Source organism: Zootermopsis nevadensis, unplaced genomic scaffold (assembly GCF_977971745.1).
Source record: "Zootermopsis nevadensis isolate Lab colony 2312 unplaced genomic scaffold, Znev_1.0 Znev_ptg000017l, whole genome shotgun sequence".
In the NCBI taxonomy this organism is placed as follows: domain Eukaryota; kingdom Metazoa; phylum Arthropoda; class Insecta; order Blattodea; family Termopsidae; genus Zootermopsis; species Zootermopsis nevadensis.
The window spans coordinates 2,686,459-2,708,495 of record NW_028259149.1 but is presented as its reverse complement, the minus strand read 5'-3'; the positions used below and the strand labels follow the sequence as shown (position 1 = coordinate 2,708,495).

The following is a 22,037-nucleotide window of genomic DNA, read 5'->3' as shown; positions in this document are numbered from 1 at the left end:
CTCTCACTTGAGTCGTCAGCACATACGCTCGATTTGTTATGAGTAGTAGTGGGGTGGTTGCTCGAAAATGCCTCGCTATTTCTCAGTCTGTGAAACGTCGGTCAGTCTCTAACAGACTACACGACGAAACATCCAAGAAGACAGTCATCGTCAACTTATAGCTCAGACTGCCATAACTAAATTTAATTGAAATCCATTGAGTGGTTTCGGAGGAGAATGACTTTCTAATAACAAATTCATTTTATGAGTTTGGTACAGTGAACACATAAAATCTATACGGTAGTTGCAAATAATTAAGATTAATTAATCCTTCAACAAAACTAGTTGATACTTGATGCATAGATGAATATATGATTGTGGTCTTCTGGGGCTGACACACCGAACATTCAGGCGTTAAGTCCCTCCGAAATGTTGATAATCACCGACAACTTCACACGGTGTCATAAACCAAGAGACAACCTTTTCGTATTAAAGCATTTGATTTTGGCCACTTTGCAGTTAGGGACATTGACCCCATCCCTACCATTATTTAGTTTTCGTCTGTCACACATAACGGAATTGCCTCTGTGAAAGATATACGAGTGTATACCCCGTTCCGCCTTTGTAAATTTGACCACAGGTAAATTTTTTTTTTTTGTATTTTAAAGATACCACAAGGCTTATAGTAACGGACACCAAATTAAATGCTGTCTTCTGGGTTGTAGCGCCGTGTAGTCGGATAGAAGTTTACCGACGTTTCAGAGGTTCTTGCTGTCTCATCTCATTCTACGCGAAAATCTTCCTTTCAAACTCGTGAGAAACTGAAATCTCACGTTGTCTCTGTGCTTTATTCATCGCGTCATGGGATGTGTGGAAGAAAGCTGAAGTTCATCCATTCCTCATTCGTGGTAATAAAGTTTGTCGTCCTTTTGGTCGGCAGTGTCAGAGTCCGAGCTCATCAAGCCCTTAATTGAACTCCTAAAGCCCTTCAAAAGGGAGTGAGGTGTGTATATGGACCACAGGAAGTTCTTTGTGGTCATATTTTAGGAAGAAAAGCTACTGTGTTTTGAAGAGGGTGCCTGCTCTGTGTCTGGTACATGTACCGTTAGGTTTGAGCGATATGACAATCTGCAATTTCTGTCCTTGCACCCGCCATTCAAAGGGACATCTTAACAAAAGGTTTTTCAGGACACGAAGCAAAGGAAATGGTCAGGTCTGAACCTCACCTGAAATTCTGGTTGTATACAAAACAAATTTAGTAATGGCTATATTCTTCAGCGCGGACAGAACTGCGTTGATGATAAGCGTTGAGCAATGTAGGATTCGAGGTTTTCACGGCCATGATGACGGAGTCAGCAAGGACCTCTGAAACGTCGGTACGCGGCGCTACAACCAAGAAGACCGCCATCTTCAAACGTCGAGCTGGCGGATCGAGACAAGGTTGAGAATCAGGACAAATTTATTACAGATGCTTTACAATTCTGTACGACTTAGAGCGCTTTTGTACGTAATTTTTTCGTACGTGTTCTGTGAAACCTACTTGATTCCTAACATAAAACGGGGTGCCGTCTGAATTCTTAAATAATATAAGGACGGTCTTTGGTTTCAAAGGGTTAATGCAGATGCCTTGTTTCCTGAATTTTGCAAGCGGACAAAACTTTTTCTAAATAAGTAGCTAAGAACAGGGCAGTGAAATGGAACACAATCTTCTGGAGCTGTGAAGAAGGATAATGATCAGGAAGGGTCTCAGACAGCAGGTGCCCACGCCCGTCATCTCTGGCTGTTAGAGCGTAGCAAATTACAAACAAGGGCCGAGCAGTACCGTTATTCTGGCCGTAGTAATTAAATGCATCAAATTCTGACCTGAACGTCTAGATTTTAAATTGAAGAACTAAGTGGACAGGAACAAATAACTTGGTGATTTACACAGATCACCAAGCAGACGTACTGACAGGACAGTGAAATACATGACACTGGTACATTTGTACTTCAGCTAATTCCATATTATATCCCCATTCATGCCTGAGTCTCAACTTTTCAGAGTAAAATATGTACAAGTCTCATCTCACGCGTGCTTGATGCCTTATCACCATTATCAACCTCGACTTAATTACCGTGCCCATAATTCACTCTTGATACGACGCTACTAACACATCTAGGAGCCTAGGGTTAGTACCTATTCTTGCCCGTGGGTTGGGCTGGGCTGTTCTAGGTTGTGACACTTATAGGTAGTTACCGAAGTTTCAGAGGAACTTATCGCCTGTCTACCCTGACGATATAGGTTTTGTGGATGAAGATGGCTGTTGTCTGAGTTTCTACCAGGCTGTACTTCGCAACAACTCACAAGCTTTGCACTTGCTACCGTAAGAACCTGAAATGTCCCCTTTAGATTGTATTTCCCTTTGAAACTGTGACATCTGCGTGCAGTATTACCCAGAATACAAGAATCCACAATCTGACCGTCGTGACAGCCTCAAAGTGCCATGCATTTAACGGTAAGTTGACCGTTTCCTCATTATAACCTTACTCTGACGTTCATGGGCACAAAGGGTCCACGTTCTTGGGACTCTGTCAGTCTTCTTTTGGAATTTCAGTAATGAGTTCAGTGGACATATCCATTCTTTCGCTTCTGTCAGCTGCTGTTTCACCCTAAATCATCTTCCGTATCCCAAAAGACCAGCGAAACTAGAGTTTTTCTGGTTTATTTTTGCAAGAGGGATGTTCGTGTTCGCAAATACCTTCCCTTCTTGGAGTAACGGGTATTCTGTCACGTGTCCTTTACCTCCACCGTGGTCACACCTCGGTTGATTGTGGATTCCGCGATCTGTCCATTTCAAGACTACAACTTTAAAAAAATGACAACCTGACATATACTTTAAAACAAGATGTCGGTTTAATTTTGCTGTTCATTTCAACCCCAGCCTTTTATGCAACTAGTAGCACAGCAATTACTGTGTTGACAAGCGCCCGCTACGGCCCCTCTCCTGGGCCAGATAAATCCAATCCAAAACCCTTTGTACCTAAGATAGATTTTAATATTACTCTAGCATCTACGCGTATGTCCTCCGAGAGGCCTCCTCCCTTCCTTTTAAAATTTTGTACGCATTTCTCATCACCCCAATGTACGCTACACGCCTAGCCCATCTAACGTCCTCGATTCTATCACCGTAATAATATTTAGTGAAGAGATCATATTATGATTCTCCTCATTTAAAAATTTTATCCAATCTGCTAAAGAAAAAGTAGTTTCATGTCGTCACAGGGGTGCCATTGTAAGTTTTATGGGACATTTCTTAACTGTGGCGAGGGAAGTCCCTGCTACCCCACCGATCCTTAATTTCGCCACCGAGTGAATCATCTCACACAAAGCCAAAAAGACAAAGAGAAGTTGGAACACTCTTATATAGACGACATCACGGATTGGTTTTCCACACTGGTCTATATAATCACGGCCAGTGATCAGCGCATGTGCTTTGTTGGGTGTACTGGAATTTTATAGGCTATTGTTCTTTAATATCTTGATGTATACTTTAATTAATTAAGCCGCATTATTATACATATCACGTCATATAAATGTCTCAAGATACTTACTTCAGATACACATTCGAAGGGATCATTTCGGAACGCACACAATGGATGACGTGGGTTGTAGAATCATTCTGTAGTTTACAGCCAATAATTTTAGGAAAGTCACGTTCCTCTCGTGTGTTCCTTTAAGACGCGTGTATGAACGTGCTACGCTCTCGTGTAATTCAGCCCAAAGTGATAAAACCAAGACTTTCTGCGTGTTCTGGTAGATGGCGAAAGTACAAAGCGACGCAGAGAAATGACGACTTTAAGTCAGTGGGCGCGATGCAGGGGGTGGTAAGGTATTTTGCGATTGATATGACCCATTATCTCCACCTAACCCTATGCCATTCACCAATATAATGTTCCTTCTTACTTAAGTACTGAAGAAGACATGTTTCTGGAGAAAGTCGGTGGTCTGTAGGATTTGGAGTCTACGCGGCGCAACAACCCGTAACATCGCCATTAACATCGGAAATCCTGCTTAAGTAACCAACAACGTAACTCTCTCAGTAAGCAGCTGGATCTCTGAGTGGCATCTCGCTGTATGATTGACTAACTAACTGAATTACTGACAGTAACTAATAAATGAAGTCACTCTGTCCCTGATTTGGTAAATGAATGACTTGGGGTGTCTCAGATTGATTGACTATAAAAGGAATAAATTTGAAACATAACAAATAAAATTGATAAAAAGAAAGAAGAGATGAACGAGAAGGAGAGAACGGAAGGAAGCAAGGACGAAACGAAGACGGAGGGAAGGAAAGAAACGAAGATGGAACAGAATTAAATGAAGATAAACAAAGGAGACAAAGGAGGAAAATAGAAAGCAAAGTTAATGGTGTATATTCTATTTTCTGCTAAAACTTAACAGACTTCGGACGAGTACAGTTGATGTGCCCGACGTGGTAACCTCATAGGCGGAAATTTGAGGGGGTTTTGTGTTTGCGCCGTGTAAACTCGACGTTGGTCACCGGCTTATCGGAGTAGCGTCTCTCCCCCCCCCCCATCTTCTACCTTGAAAATTGAGGAGACACGTTCTTCCGAAACGTTTACAACCACCTTCAAGTCACCCAGACCACAGAAACGCGGTGTTTGTTAATCTCTGTCAAGACGAGGCATATCCTGTCTCAGGCCCAATGAGCGCAGATGTTTCGCTTATCTTTACGTCTTCTGTCATGCTGATGTGAAATGTTAATGATTTTACTGTCAAGACACCCGTGTGATCTTTCTTTGTGACTGGTCCGTTTTTGTTTCAGACCCATGTGATAGTTGAGGTCATTTCTTAACCTCAATATCATGTAGGTAGACGACTTGAATGACAGTGAGGTTAGTCAGTGTAAGAAGAAGAAGAAGAAGAAGAGGCAGGACATTACACACAGAAACAAAACGAAGCCAGAGAGCGTCTTTGTTTCCCATCCTATGCTCGCTGTTAACCTTTGTGACTCGCCATCTTGTTGTTATTGGTGTCATCTTTTGTACCTGATGTTGTTTCGTTTGTAGTATCATCTGTGTATATATATATATTTTTTTTTTTTGCTTTGTTGCTTTATGGTTAAGCAGTCCATAGGAAGTATCGAAAATTTGATTTATGTTGGTACGCACAGCGACTGACAGTTTACCGATTACAATACGATATTCTGCTACTTTCATCAAAGGAGCATGCTGGGAGCACATGGCAAGATGGCGTCCTATTTTAGAATCTAACTCTCAGGTCATGGTGACCTGATGATGATCATTAAAATAAACACAGATATAACCAGTCGCTTTAAAAAAACAGCTATGCGTTACCACCAGCCAGGAATCATTTTGCTATCTCTTAAAGTTACTGGTATGTTTTGCCATATATTGGCGGACGTGATTGGTATTCTATGCAAATTCATGTACTTCGGTGACATGACGGCCGGAGCTCACAACTGAATTTGTGATGAAAGTATAACTTGCCACTTTATGACTTCCCTTTTTTAAGTGTCGAAGCATGCAGCCACATAATATAACTCATAACAAAGTTTTGTGTAGACGGAAAACAATATTAACACTGAATAATTAATACTTTTCGCTCTTCACCACATATTACGGGTATCAAATCAAGGAGGTTGAGATGGGGGGACCATGCAGCGTGCATGGGTTACTTTATTAGACGTACCACTGTGGAATCCTGGCCGATATTCGTCGAAATATCTTGTGACGAAGGTAGTAAGCTTTTCTGAAATATCGGTCAAATATCTGTCAGATTATATCAACCATCTTCATGTTTATCGCAGTAAAAATCTCAAATTCCAGTCATACCTCGGTGCTCGCTACTGGACCCAGGGTTCGCGGGTTCAAACCAGGCCGAGGTCGATGGATTTTTAAGGGCGATAAAAATCCGTAGCACAACTTCCTTATGAGGGGAAGTAAAGCCAGAGGTCCCACGTAGTAGATTTACGGCACGTAAAAGAACCTTGCAAGTGTCTCCTGATTCACTGCTAGATGGCTCTGGCAGTCAAATCAGGATTGAGTAGAAATTGTGCAGAGGCAGTGGGCTTGTCACTCACTGCTCATAAATGCTCACTTCAAAGACAAAGAAACCTCCCACATGGGAAAGCCTGAAGAAGATACCGAACATGAGTCCTACGCGTAGGTGTGTTGATAATTATTATAATAGTTCTCCCAGAAACGGTGTGCACGTGGTTTCAGAATGCCGGACACTGGCGCGCTCTTTTGTACTGTGTTGAAAAGTTGGGCAGAGGTTGTTTAAATTCCTTGAGCCGTTTTGGAGAAATCCTGTAGAAGTGCTGGAGAAATTCTGGAGAATGGGTGGAGAAGTCCTGGAAAGGTTTTCTGGAGATCCTTAGGTAACTTTAAAACGACTTTATTCTAGAGCGTATTTTAAACCGTGTGCAGGAGCCTCAGACTGATACTGAATAATCAATCAGCTCAAGTTCTTGGCAAGTCGTGAGTGAGGGTGGAACCCCCGCCCCGTTTACATTTGCAGTACACAAGTTTCAAACTGCACTCGCCGTCGAGATTCAATAAATCATAACAGAGAAGAGGCGCGTGATAAGAACACTCACTGTACGACTACAGCACCGTTCACAACGGGAAAAAGAAAATACGCGTTGAAGATGGCCGTCTTCTGGGTCGTTGCGCCGTGCTATCTGGCAGCAACGACCTCTGAAACGTCGGTAAACTTCTACCAGACCGCACGGCGCAACAACCCGGAAGACCATCTTCGAATTCTCCTCCGCGAAAACGTCAGGTCCTACAAAATCGATAAGCGATCGATGGGGAGTTGATTTGGTTGGCGATCTATGCTATCGGCGGATTTTAGATCTTGTGTGATATTATCTATGAACGTGTGTGTTCTTATAACCGTTGTATTGGTGATGCTGTTGAGGGATTTTGGGCCTTATGTATATAGCTTGGTGATAATTTGATGTTTAGGAATTCTGGTCCCAGAAGAGAATATTTATGATTATGTGCGTTTACTACGTCAGAGTGTCCCATCATTCTTGACGGCAAGTCCTTTGCGTACCATAAGTTTAGAACTGTTGTTTCTTACTCTTGATATGCAGCACACTAGTAATAAAGAATTTAATTGAATAAGTAATTGAACTGAAATAAACTTTAGCCACTACAGATTTCCTTATCCGATATTACATTAACAAATGTCGATATGTCCTTTCTGATATGGTTGTGTATGAATCTTGCTTTATCTTCATCGTAACATGAAGTGTGAAATTAAAATTTTACCCTGTTCACAACCATCCTGTGGCCAACCCTTTACCCTAACGTAAACGGATACGTTCAGAAACTTGGCGTCGCGTTGTGGTTTTGGTTTGTTCAACAACGTTTTCAAATCTGCGATTATGTATCATCGAATAATATGATTAGGCAATGATGAATTGGAAAGGACTAGGAAGGAAACGTGACATAATTAAAGGCGCTGTCCCTGTACACCTGTGTAGAGGGGGTGAGGTGAATCACGAAAATCGTAATTTGGATTTGTCGGTCTCTCGGTCGGGACTTGGCTGAATGCGAAGAAGGGGAATGCTAACCATTCGACTGCTACGTTCGTGTGAACCAGGTTTTAGCCCAGAGCACATAGACAGTATAAATAACTGGGATTCTGCGGTTTTGCGGGGTCGTGCTGACAGAAACATGTAATTAAAACAACTGGACGCCACGCGGTGAGGTGGAGGAGGTGCGAAGGGGCAGAGGGGAATACCGCGATGAAAATTTTTGAAAAAGTAGGGGGAGGAACTAGGATAACGAGCACGAATCTGCTCATAATGAGGGATGTGTGGGAGCGACGAAGCGGAGGCAGAAGGCGTGAGCTGAGATAAATGCGTGCGTGAGAATCTTCTTTGAGACGCCAACAGTCGCTCATCTGCTTAAGAATTTAGCTGCATTTTATAAAACCCGAAGATTCACAGCCACCCACCACAAGTCCCTCTCCTGTGCCAGATAAATCCAGTCTGTACCTGTCAAAATTATTTCTATTAAGATAAATTTTAATATTATTCTCCGATCTCTGTATGGGTCTTCCAAGTGGTCTCTTCCTTTAGGGTTTGTGGTCTGAAGTAAGGGTCATGGGATTATTTGACCAAATCGTGATAGTTATGATCCATGCATTTCGCTAAGGGAAATGGATTTTCTCTTCGTGAGCAGCAACCCAGAAGCTCAGATAGTAGGGATAGCTCAGTCCAGTGGTTTCAACCTAGGATACGCGTACCCCCGGGGGTACGCGAAGACATCTTAGGGGGTACGTGAAATTAAAAATATATATGTATATTACTTTATGATAAACACTGAATAATCAGTAATCTAATTTATTTAATTTATTTTAGATGTAGATTATATACTATGTATAACTTGAATTATACACCAACAACTTTGGGGGTACAGAGTTGAAGAGAAATTATATCTTGGGGTACGCGAACATGAAAGGTTGAATACCGCTGGCTTAGTCCACCTTTCTCGGGGTCATATTCACGCGTACATATTTACTCAATGCATATATACATAATTACATACATAATTACATTCATGCTAAATGCCTACAAATATAATTCCCAGTGCAACAATTACAAAGCTCTAAACTTCTGTTGCAATTCTGCAGAAGTGAAGTGAATTAGCGGTAGTTGCATATTCAAGTTAAACCAATAAAATTGAATTGGAATCAGCAATGACAACTTCAAAGAAAGGATTCTTACGAGTAGAACGGTGTTCACTCTAGCAACTCTGAGAATTTGACGTCATGGAAACTTACATATTCTTTTGGAAAATGAAGTGCGCAGTTGTAACTTGCTTTAATAGCTGCAGCCATTCCGTCCTCCTCCGTGTGTTGTGTGGTCATCTGACTGCCAGTGCACGGAGACGTGATCTGGACCGTGGAAGTAACAGATCGACAAGTATCTTGCCTTCCTGCAAGTAGGAACGTCACGTTATCAAGACAGAGATAAAGAACCACCGGCTTCTACTGCCTCTGTTAATTACTATAATAATGGTAATAATTTATAATGATGTAGCAGAGGCCGATATCTGTATTGGATAATGTTTACTTAATATAAAAAACTTAATGTGACTTCTCTGATTGCGTGGAACGGTCCTTGAGAATCCGATAGTCACACAGTCAGTCCATAAATTAATCTATCTCCTATAGAACGCGAAAGTTCATCACCGTGTCCGCAAAAGCCCGCCGCCGGTCCCTGTCCTTCGCTGAATGAGAACAGTACAAACGATTTCCTCAAGACATTTTTTAGTATTATCCTCCCATTTGTGCCTAAGTCTCCCGCGCGTTGTCTTACCTTCAGGGTCTTCTAACTAAATTTCGTAAGCATTTCTCATTTACACATGCGTGCTACATGTCCGCCCACCTTCCTAATAGCACTTTGTAAAGCTCCTCATTATCTAATTATCCCCAATCGCCTGTCACTTCATCCCTTTTAGGTCCAAATAGCAAAATTATAATTTTAGTTTGCGCTTTCAACCATGTTTTTCTCTCGGAAGATGAGTAAAAAAAAACCCTCAGAACATATGAGTTATGAAAATAAGGGCAAGACAGTTCATTTCTAGAGGCAATAGACGACATTACTTCAGGAAACAAAACCTTTCCTCAAAAGACATTTTCCGAAAATCTAGTTTGGTTTGGAGTGAGACAGCGTGACGTCGTTAACACTGTTCGGTGCCGACTAAGTTTCTTGGCCCCCTCTCCCCTGAGTTGCCCTCCGATGATGGAGTCATTATTCGTCCCGGATTGTACTCTTGCAGTCATCAGCGTACAATTTCCCCTAATTATGACCTTCGTATTTGAATTCCCGTCTCCGCGATCTCAAACAGCACCAGTATTCTCAGTTCGGGACCAAAAACCAGAAATATGCGAACACACTCATATCATACTTTTCCGAGCCTGTAATGCTCCTTAATTTATCGTGAACCAAGTAAATTATGTCGAGCAGACATGACTTCCCGGCGAGTCACGTGATGACATAACTCTCAGACGACGACCGTGGTACGTATCCGCGGAAATAACCAGTGCAACAGATGTGTTTGCGCAGAGCGCAGATAATAGTATTTTGGTTTTTCTCTGCCTTGCAGTCCATGCTGCAGACTAAAGGGCAAAATTCAGACTACTTTGTACTTTACAATGTGAGCGCAAGACTGCTGTAAAAGAATGCACTGCAAAATGTTGGAAGTAAGAGACAAACGCGAGGAGTGAACAATGTACAGATTTTGTGGACCACTCAGCCTCCTATCCCTTTAGCACTCAGGGGTCTTCAAAGCTGTTGGAACCTGAAGATGGCTAATTGCCGAGGTCTTCAATACGCGAGGCTGAAGTTGCATACCTCTTACAAAGGGTACACCATTTGCATTCCACAACATGAAAATTAAATTATAAAGAGGTCCACCCGTGTACAACAGACTTATCCCATCCCGCGACACTCGAGTCAAGGTCAGCCTGGTTGCTAGGCCGCTGGTCAAGCAAGTTGCGCAGAAGTTGTACAACTGCGAACGTAATGTATTCACAGCATAACGCGTGTTCATTCTCAAATGTCACTTCGCACCCGAATCGCTTCTTCTTATTTGTAAAGCATTTGACATTGCGTCTCCTGACAAGGAAATGCCGAATAAATCAACACTACACCGACTGGCATCAAAATTTTTGTCGAAAGCTTCCTTTCCAGAAGACGGTGAACATATTCAACGTCTGTCTTAAATCTGTTCTTAAGTTCTGCCTGAAAAAATAAAAGATGTTAGTTTGCTCGTAACACTGATGTTACCATTGCTTAGACTACAAGGACTGCTGTGGTACGGGTTGCGTTTGCAATGGAAAATCCTTTACAACTTCATGGCTTAATGCCAGTACACAGTGACACGTTTATATAAATAAGAAACAGACATGACTTTTAATATTTCAAGGATGGATTTACGTGCGGAATCTGATACATTCAACTTCAAAAGTCGGCGCTGGGAGAACCATTCCTTTGACGACCAGCGTCACTCCTCTTTCGAAGATCGATCGAGATTTTGTAGCATGTAGCTGGTCGAGATGTTGGGTATTAGTTGGAACTTCGTGTTGCTTGCAGGCTGTCGAGGGCGTAGGTGGTAATTCCCACACGCTTGTTCCTCGTATCTGTGTATCCGATCCAGTTCTTTCGCGAAAATCAGCAGGCTTCTTAATGTTTCTGTACGTTTTGGAATGTTTCTTGAGCTGCGGCTCAGAACATCGATTCAGCAGTTTGGATTCTATTTAGAAGAATTATTTATAGTATAATGGTAACTACAAGTGCCAGTTATTTTAACGTTTAGCAACTCGGCAGGTCATAATCACCTGTCGATGGGGTTCATTTCGTTCTCAGAATAAACAGCAAAATTTCCACAAAATAACTTCTACCAGACTACACTACCCAGAAGGTTATCGGATTCATTTCTTTTACTCTGCGTTGTACATACAAGATTTGTCGTGCTGTAGACGTTTCATGTCTTTGCGGTACCCCCGTCCCCCTTCAGTCGGAATTTTGAGGTTACACCGATCACGGGTACATCATGTTTTGAGAAACGCTAACTCAGATGCTTTCGTTTATACATTTTACGTATATTTTTGGGTAGTAGAATTATCAGAATAAGCTCATAATTTGCAGGTGTTGCTTTACGGGGATCGAACTCACTATTTTATATTAAAAGTTCATCGCTTCAGTGGGATGACACGCGATTACACACACTTTGGCACTTGTTGTCTCTAAGGTATGACTCACAGGTATAAATAATGCGGGAGTGAGATAACATGTCAACAGGTGTTGAGCTCTGAAGGCTGTCCAGTGGCGTGTCCATTACCTTTCGGTTACCTCCACATGAAACTGCTATAACGACGAGATTTATAATTTGTAGGCCATGTCTTCATCCTTGCAATTAGATCATCAAAAGATGGAGAATGTTGGAGAGGTGCAATATGAAGCATGCGTGGGAGATGTGAAATTCATACGAAGTTTTAGCGTCAAAAGATGAAGGAGAACAGAATGTAGGAGGTTCGGTGGACCCCAGAGCAGGTCTCGACTGTGAGTTTATTGATGCCGTGGTCACAACGTGACGTGAGGTACGGAGAATGCCCGGCCGATCGGCGCGCACCGGATGTAGCAGAACACTGACAATGGCGCTCTCTGGCTGCTACGTGACTTGTATGCGTACGAGAACAGCCTGCTGCATTAGTGGACTAAGTGATCATCGAATAATGTTTCCTGATGAGTGTCTCACACTTAAGATAGAACAACAATCGAGGGTGTGCCTGTGTCTGACTGAAGACCATGGCATGTTCTGACTAGGGACTGTAGCGCTGCCGGTGGAAGAGATCCTATCAGACAGTTTGTCCTTTGCGAAAAGAATTTCTGCTGAATGGGATGTATGGGAGTTCAGCCCTGAAACGGAAGGAATCCCTTTGAAGTCGAAGCAATCATGCGTTGAGGAACCGCGTAAAAGCTATGACAGATCTTAGAATAGATGGTCTTCCGGTTTTCATTGGGTCATGGGACGTTGCAAATAAGAAAATGAGCGAGGAGGATTTGAGTATTTTACAGCGGTGAGTCTGAAGATGGCTGTCTTCTGGGTTGGGGTGCCGTGTAGTCTGGAAAAAGTTTTACCGACTTTTCAGAGGCCCTTGCTACCGGACTACACGGTGCTACAGTCCAGAAGACAGCCATCACCGGCGAGGAGCTTCATAATCCATCCACAAGAGGTCGCATCTAGACCCAGCTGTCAGTTGGATGAAACCAGTTCATCATCTGTGCGCCTTCAAGAGCATTTCGTGCAGTCTCTAACGTAGTGATGGTTTGACCTACACGCGTCTGTGCCGATCTGTGTACTTGTGCCGCTCCTACTTCCACGGTCTGCGTTCCGTTCACCTCCACGTGAACGTACGTGTCATCTGTTACGTCACATGAACGAAACTGAAAGGTGTGATCGCATCGGTTATTGATTGCTACACTGTCAAGTCTCGCAAGTGGGTCTGGGCACGCATGCGTGAAGGGTGTCTCTTAAGGAAATCCGCCAAATTTATTCCCTCAACGAACCTAGGGTTTGGACACACAGAACTGTAACATTTGTGGCTGACAAACTGGTCTGTCGTTCTAGTGCAAGAAAATTGAACGAGAACAAAGTGTTAAGAGAAAAAGGGCGTAAGGTACAGCAAGTAACAAGATTTAAAAATGACGTCTATTAATGAGAATGATCGTACCTTGTAGTTTTATTAAATACTATGATGATCGAATGAAGAACGTTGAGTTGGAAAGGCGTGTAGAACGCGTGGGAGAGGTGGTAAATTTTCGTAAACTCACCGTAAGGAAAACCGAAGAAGATAGACTGACATGAAAATTGCTGTAGGTAAAACAAAAAAGAGGAAGAATTATTAAGTTGAAGTCTTCGTTACGTGAAGACGAGCTGAAGAACAGGAAAGTTGTCTTTCATCTCCATGATAAGAACAGTTTCGGAAAGTGGAGATGACTCCACGTATTCATTACCTCGGCGCTAGATTGAAGTGAACGCCCAGCTCGTTGTCCCGGTCTCCGTACCCAAGGAAGAGTTTCCTCAGTGTCCCATGGGACCCAGAATTTGGATACGGAGGCAGAGGCGAGGAGTGAGTGAGCTGTCGAAGCCTGCCTGGCAACTCCAACCACACAGATGTGTTCAAGTATCGTGTGCAGAGGCCCGTGGGAAGTTTTGCCCCCCCCCCCCCGTCCATGCCCGCCTCCTTTCTTCTGGTTCATTCTGCCCTTCATCGCCATCAGCTTGTTACTGTTCTTTACTCTATTTATTTATTTATTTTATTTTCTCTGCCCGCCCCCGCTACAATTTTCTCACCAATGCGTGGAAATATTTCTAAAAAGGAAAACAAGAGTAAAAGAAGAAAAAGGAAGACTTTTATATTTATTATAAGGTAAATAAAAATAAAAATTATCACGACCTCGAGCGTATGTCATGATACTGCAATTCTGACAGCCTAGGTATGAACATGTAGGATTCGAGGTTTTTATGGCGTGTGTATGAAGATGGCTGCCTTCTGGGTTATTGCGTCGTGTAGTCTGGTAGACGTTTACAGACGTTTCAGAGATCGCCCTGATGATGGACGCAGCAAGACCTCTGAAACGTCGGTAAACGTCTAACAGACTACACGACGCAATAACCCAGAAGGCAGACATCTTCATACTCACCGTTGTGAAAACCTGAAATCTTATCTTATTATGCCTGATACATTCAGCGACTCCTCTACAAAGCATAATATCAGAGATCCAGTGTACAAAAGCGATAAATTCCCTTATGGTTTCCCCCATCAGAATTGTTAAATTTGTAAAACTTTTCTTCGTGGTTCCCCGTCATCACGGACTTGTAATTGGAACCTTTTATTCGGGGCCGTGTATATGGGAAGGCCTGCTAGCAGGTATTTTGCGATGTCAGTACTCAGACCATCGCTAAAGCAGCCTTTTTGTGTGTGTGTGTGTGTGGGATGGTTCTCCTTCCGTCGGACGAAAAATAGCACCTGCCGAAGTCACCCGTGTTCTAGCACAGTGAGACATTATAAGATACGCCCACATATGAAATCAAACTACTTTCCCCCAAGGCTGTGTAAGTGTCGCGTTCCTAAAATAAGAGGCGTTGCACCTCGTTACGTGTTCCTGATGCTGAATTACGCTGCTTACTACGTTTTACAGCTGATTCTCTTCACCAAATAAAATCTCATACTTCGGATGGTGTTACATCCGCGCGTCTGCAACTCAGCGACAACTTCTCAACTGCCGGGATTTCATGAAACTTGGTATGGACGTTATACCACTGTTGGTCATTCCACCTTCCATCTTTAAATTTCCTGCCGTGAATGATACCAAACACAGCCGCCATTCGATTGCAAATATAACCTCTTGCAAGTATTTGCCACAAAATGGTGGTATCGCCTGTAGGTGTCGACTGTAAAACACTTCGCCTCCTGAATGTACAGACCGCGTGAAGCAAAGAATCGCACGGTTTTGCTGACTGGTATCGCCTCATCGGTATCTTTGAGCGACCTGTTTCTCCTTCCCCCTCCCATCATCATTACCGCTAAGTATAGTTCTCGGTCTGATCCCTCTGACGCCTGCACGAATACAATGAGATCTGCAAGACTTGATGCTGAAGAAGAAGAAAAGAAGAAGAAGAGAATTCCCTCACGCAAACAACAAGACTGACCCCCACTGGCTGGACCATGTATCAATATTCACCGGCCGAACGTGAACGCCGCGTTCGCTGGATGCCTCTCCTCCTTACAGCGAGAAATTGAGCCTGATATCATGTGCTCAATTATAATGGATGTGTGGTTTGGGTCCGTGTTCTTAATTAAATAAAAACATATTTTAAGTTTCTATTCGTGCACAGCTCAGAATGTTTTATGGCCGAAGGGCATGCACAGTAATCAGATTGGAAATACAGTGTATATTGCTCTGCAAGAATAAGTAGCAAGGTGGGGATAATGCTGAAAATCAGCAGGTTAGTGCAGCGGCAACACGTCGGAGGACGCCGGGTTCGAATCTCGATCTGTACCACCTTTATCGTAATTAATGTTATTCGCGGTTCATCTCCAGGCTAATATCTTTTTGACAGGCAACGACAGCTTCAAAGCAGATCCTTGCTCTCTCTCTCTCTCATTTTGTCTTCCTCTTTACTCTTATTTCTTGTTCAGGAAGTTCAGGGTTTGGAACTTGGCTCAGAGGTTATTGTCTGTTGTGAACACGGTGATGAACATTCACGTCCCATTAAAGACTTCAAATCTCTAGACAAACTGAACGACTATCAGTTTGTAAATAAGGGGTCTGTAGGTACTGCAGTGGATATGCCACCAGCAGAGACATCTTCCTAATACAATTACAAGTAATCATGATTCCTGGAGATCGTGTTTTGAAGGTCGAATGGTGCTGATTCTGACAACGCTGATAATGTGCTAATAATTTGGGAGGCTTTTATCTGCAGTGGTAGTAACTACTATTAATTATCGCTGTCGTTGCATGCAGATCGCGTCAGACGATCTGGCAGGCCGTTGGTCTAGAAGGCTGTGACGGAATTCACTCTCCATTTCGGCATGAATATGAAGTACCAACACCCACATACTCGCAGTTACTCAAACGACTGGCAAATGGAATACTAAGCCAGGAGTTGCGCAAACCGCATGATATCACTGTTGCCTTCTGCTCATGAAGTGCACGCATAATAGTAAGGTCGTGCCCTATTACATATTCGAAACTACAGAGCAGATTCTGATCACATTTCGTATTGATGTTCCAACAAAAACATTTTCCGACGACTTCCGAGCATTTCGTGTCCTGATATTAGGGGAATGTTATGCTAATTGATAGAACAGGAGCTTTCCAAGAAGGATTCTTCTCCAATGAGTAAAATATTGGGTATTTTGGCTTGTATCAGCCCAACAGTAGCGTCTCCGCACGCAAGCCTGGAGTCAGTCATCGGGTATTCCAGGGACAAAGTGGCGTTAGAGCAAGTTCTCCTCCCTGCACTTCGGTGTTCCTGCCAAGAGATTACGACTCCTGCTTATTATTCTGGAGGTCCCCTGTTCAAATATCGGTCCAGAGACCGGCTATATGACAGGTTCTTAGTGGTTTGACTCAGTCCCTTCACCCAGGACAGTACCTTCAATTAGGAAGATCGCTGTGTTCTGGGTTGTAGCGCCGTGTACTCTGGGCGATCGTCCTGAAACGTCCTCACATCATATATCCTAAACATTGATTAGTGTAATAATAACCTCCATCTATACACGGCCTGTACATACTATTTCATTCGGGTTCTGCTGCTCAGTTGTTCTTTGCACATCCTTTTCGCGCATGCGTTCTGCATGTCTCAGCCTACTTCACTATTACGTGAACTGTGATCACCTCGTTACGTAATTGTCTCCATCTTTCCGCCAGTCCTCTGTCTTAGATTAAAATGTTCTCTTCATAATTTGTTTTTCAACACTGTCAATGCATTTGTTGTTGTTGTTGTTTCAGGCTGGGAGTGAAGACGCAAGTTTCAAGAGAACAGAGTACTAAGGAGAATCGAATGCGAGGCTTTTGGTCCGAAAATGCATGCTTTAGCCATGCAGTTCAGCCACCAAGAGGGTGGAAAACCACTGCATAAACGCGATGCCATGATTTGTGGGACATGCCAGCAACTCGATGTTAGATGGAGAGGAACTATAAGCATCACGCTCCTACTACTTTATCTCCAGGTATTACCAAGTGACTTATATGCTGTTTGAACCCGAAAAATCCCTGCCTCTGCCGGGAATAATATCCCTGTCCCCCGGCTTAACCCCAAAATGACTCAGATGTTTTATTTTATTTACATACATTTTCAATATTGTCAATAGAATTGGAAGGGGCATGGAAGGAAACGGTCGTGGCTAATTTACTGTCAGAATAGCCTATTCCCGAGCCAAGATTTGAACTCAGGACTTCCCGAATGCGAATCAGGTGTACTAGCCACTCAGCCGCACATCCACGTGTCAAACCATAATTAAAATGAATGATGAATGTGAGTTGTAAAGAAGACTGTTTAAGGTAACTGTTTCCTACTCGTTGTTTTGAGCTGCTATATCTTCCGACTTGTTTTGTCCTCCCATCAAATTACAGACCCTTTAAAGTTGCACATAGATATACGAATGTCCGCCTTCTAAACTAGTTCTAAAGAGAATTTAGCCCTTCTTTCATGCTGTGTGTTATTACACGTCGTCGGTAAAGATGAAATCGTATATGGACTCATGTCTTCACCAGACAACTTCCACTAGATCTGAAAGACGAGTCACACCCACATAATTATTGCATTGTAACAGGCCGGATATCTCTGGAGAGTGTCAGAATCTCACCAACACCTTCACAAATTGATTTAAACAACCTAAAGGCAATTTTAATGTTTCGTTGTATTATATTATCCGACTGTTTTACCAAGAGAGGCAGTGCCTTCCGTTTGTCCACCATTCTTCATCTCCGAAACAGTTTTCATGAAGATATATCGAAATATCTTCAATCTGACCCGTATTTGCCTTCCGTAATTTCAACTTTGAAGCTACCTCTGAATGTACACCACTGGTCCTGGTTCCAAAATCCATCGTACATACAGAAGATAATATCGGCCAGGCATCTCCTTGGAATTTAGTCCTTGAGAAGCTGATAGTCGCTTAGCTAGTCAAGGAATTCCACTGCTTTTACGAAACCAAAATTGTCATTACTCTGTTCACAAAAGCTTGTTTGTCCAACTTTATATGATTATTAACATAAACAAATTATAAGCTGTTCATTTTACCGTCTTCACCATTCACCTGTCATTTTATCTCTTTTAGATCCACACGACCTCCCAACCCCACGTTTATTTTCTGAGTTGGTTACTTTTCTGATTTTGGATTAAAATTAATCGCACACTTCTCACCTCCCCCACCCGTGTTACAAGACCCGCCCGTGACATATTCCTCGATTTTATAGAAACAACCCTCACGTGTAAGAAGCTGCTATATCGGTTCTGGTCAGTATATTGCAGTATATATATCATATCAGACGTGGTGGCTCTAGGACTCCCTAGAGAATCCGAGCAACTTCAGGCCGGGGGGGGGGGGGGGGTCGTAATCTCAGGATCAAAATATTAAAAGTAGCAACTCCACTTTCCCCTCCGATGCTAGTAACAGGAACTACCGATTGAATATAAATGTTATGAATTGAGAACACAACGAGACTTGACAATATACTAGGCAAACTGCTGGACAGGATACGGAAAACTGTTACGGCTTTCGTGTTCTGTAAGACGTTAAACGTTACACAGGCCTCTGTTTGCTTATGTGAGTGACGTAGAACGTAACTACATCGCGGTTGATATATCAAGTTCTCTCGCGGCAGCAAATATTTTAGAGGTCCTTAATGCCTCTATCATCAGGGCGAAAAAGTCGACAGAGACTAGTAGCACTACATGCAAGACCACAGGCATCTGTGCCTGCAGCTTTTAAGATCAAATTATTGCACTGGAATCGCATTTTGAGAGGATAAATGTTTCACACAGAATGTATAGGCATGTTTATAATGTCTTTTTTACTTAATTTCACCTGCCTATAACAAATGGTTCGTTATTTAATCATTACTAAAGGAAAAACTTAATATTCTGTTTGTTTCATTTGGCCTCCGTGTTTGTATGCCGAAAGAATACAGAATAAGCATGTTACGAACGTCTGTTACCAAACACGATTTGAGAATCACGCATAAGGATCCTCTCTTAAGGCAGTCAAATCCTGTTTACACATTCACACCATATTTTACTTCGATTCATTTTAATATCATCATCGTATCTCCGTCTGTGCCCCAAGTTCTCACTTCCCTTGAAGTGTGTCTGACTTCTTAAGTGTCCATACTTTCTGTATGATCTGCCGTTCAGATAATTCTGGATTAAAAACACAGGTTTGGCCAACGAGGAGGTGCGTTGAGGTTTTGAATTGTTTTATACAGGACAATTTTCGGGGCTGTGGCCTCATTTAGTGGTCTCTCCTCTCCGAAACTAATAAATTTCGCCTTGTAGCTTCTTAGTTTCGGAGGTATATAGAACTTACTCGTAAGGTGAAAACCCCAGGACAGTCTGTCATGCTTGGATTCCGAGTTATAGGAAATGCCCTCGGTGGTGTCCGTATGGAGTGGTAAGGGCGTGAAGTTCTAAGCAAGCCGCAATTGCTTTCTGGATCATTTCGAAAGTATTAGTCCTCATTGTGTATAAGGTTGTAGTCAGGCGAGCTTTTGCTTTACGCTGTTAAGATGAGTGTGCTATGTAAACACATAAAGCTAATCTCTGCGAGTGGAGCTGGAACATTTAGTGGAAACTTTGTGATCACACGGCATTTTTTCCCCCTCACTAATAAAATCACCTCCAATATGAAAAAAAAAATTATATTTTGTTCATGGAACCATTTACTTTAAATAAAGTAGGCAGCGAGGTTCTTTTCTTACAGCGTTTCGTTACAAAAGTTTCTTTAATCTTCCACATACGTTGCACAACCTCAGCCAATCTTACACGAGTAGAATGACATGAATAATAGCGCGATACTAAGTACACACTTTCGTTTCATTAAGTTGTTTCACTGGCTTCGAGCTGGTTTTGATGCGAACAGAACCGTTCCAAACTTTTAAAACGTGCATGAGTTTCTAACGCCTTCTGGCAGCCCCAACGCGGGTTATGAGATCAAGTGTAGGAAGTAAGTCCTCACGTAACTGTTCCACAGTAGTTTTCCCTGCAGGGCTCGCGGCCCACAGGTTCCCAGTCGTGACGTTCGTGACTTTTTATTTCGTCGAAAAAGAACAGTAGAGATCTTGCGGATAGCTAATTAAAGCATGCATAAAACGCTTTTGGAAGGAAAAAAAATGTATAATTTAAACAACATCATTATTGTTGTTATGTGTGAACCCCTTCTTTCAAGTCGATATCTGAAGAAAATAACGCACGAGAGGAGAGGAATTGCCGGATTGTGTGGACGAGCAGAACGTATCCTCTTTTCGGTTTCCCACGATAATTTCTATGAGAATGCGTCCATTACTACTCGCTGCCTTCACATGTAAATTTAGTTTGTGCCCCGTCTCTCAGCTACTGGGCCAAGTAAGCTGTGGGCGGTGTGTTAAACAGAGTTAGAATAAATCTTAAGCAGCTTTACACACAAAGAAGAACAATGAATAGTGGAGAGGTCATGCCTGTCGGTCTCGTGCTTTATCTCCTAAACTACGCGACGGATTTGAATAAAATTTGGAATTCGACGTGTGCACTAAACGTTTTGGGGATGGTTTAATTATGGCCAGTAACGAAATACAAATCAGACTTCCGCATTTTCCCAAATTTCCATCATCGCACAGGAATACAAATGCCTACCGTAACATATTCAAAATGGCCTGTAAATGGGTGGTATCCAGAGGCAGTAGGGACAATGGGAGTGAGGTTCCACGTGTTCGGAAATTCGAAACCCGGTGTGTAAGTAAAGGTGAAAAGAATCTTCTCCTCCTGTCGAGAATCGAACCCCAGTCGTTGTGCCCTAGTCGATTGGCGTATAGGGGCAGTGGAGATAAAGATACTCGTCAATTTTCCGCAGTTCGATGCTTCAGCCAATTTAGTCCAATAGAAAGGCCCTACCGTAGAGGAATCCGAATGAACCTAACAGACTGTCCGGACTTTGTGACGAACAGAAGTACTCCTGCGCCCTGTCCAGAATTGAACACGTCTTGAATTCCTTAGCCCGTCAATATACAGAAACCCTCGCTGATGAAAGTTGGTCCACAAATGGCCGACATGAGCAGTTTCAGTGGATCGTGTCTTTACTGACTCTGGGTAATTAGATCGTGTTTTCGTGTCTCAGTTACTCGTCAGAATCCTTTCAGTACCGGACCCCGCCGCAGGGTGGCACGAGTGTCCGCGGATACCTGGAGAAGACTTTCTAGAAACCAGCGTAAGGATGTGTTTCGCAGTTTTCACATTTAGCTCCCATTAAGGTTCTGCCCCTAGCATTACTAATTACTTCGTAGATATTTTATGTGGACTGTCGCAGAAAACTTGTGCGTTCTTCAACATGACTTCAGGTTATGACCAGTGTTTTCAGCAAAGCTAGAATGCCGGTGTTAAAAGACAGATAAAACTATGAAGGATTCAGCACCACGCCAGATGATAATAATAATTCCAAATTACGTGTTCCCAACTGTAAATTATTATATATATATACTGTAACAACTAAAATATTAATAAAATATAAGGAAGAATCCGACAAGCAAATTATTCGGAATGGAATGCCTATTAAAACAGAATTCCTGAAACATCACCCGATCTCTGACTAGTATCTGCAAAGACCGGGTCTGGTTTTCACAGGTTGAAGCAGAGACCGGGTGAGGCAGATACGGTGTGATTCAGAGACAGAGGACGGGACCGTCAGAGACTGGTTCTGTTGGGTATCCGGTAGAGAAAATGTTGGGGAAAAAAAAAAAAATTCGAAA

The 22,037-nt window shown here is 42.7% G+C and overlaps 1 protein-coding gene and 1 long non-coding RNA gene across 2 annotated transcripts in view; one reads left to right on the top strand and one right to left on the bottom strand.

Moving 5' to 3' along the window:
* The window catches only part of LOC147873623 (uncharacterized), a 180,779-nt gene that overhangs the window by 127,139 nt on the left and 31,603 nt on the right, over nt 1-22,037 (top strand). Inside the window, exon 3 of the long non-coding RNA XR_015535449.1 lies at nt 17,049-17,269. This is a non-coding gene — a long non-coding RNA (uncharacterized LOC147873623). The remainder of the gene's footprint in view (nt 1-17,048; nt 17,270-22,037) is intronic.
* LOC110835426 (uncharacterized) overlaps nt 8,406-22,037 on the bottom strand; it is a 93,809-nt gene continuing 80,177 nt past the window's right edge. Inside the window, exon 3 of the mRNA XM_022075628.2 lies at nt 8,406-8,955. Coding sequence (XP_021931320.1) covers nt 8,884-8,955 — 72 coding nt within the window. The 3' untranslated portion in view covers nt 8,406-8,883. The remainder of the gene's footprint in view (nt 8,956-22,037) is intronic.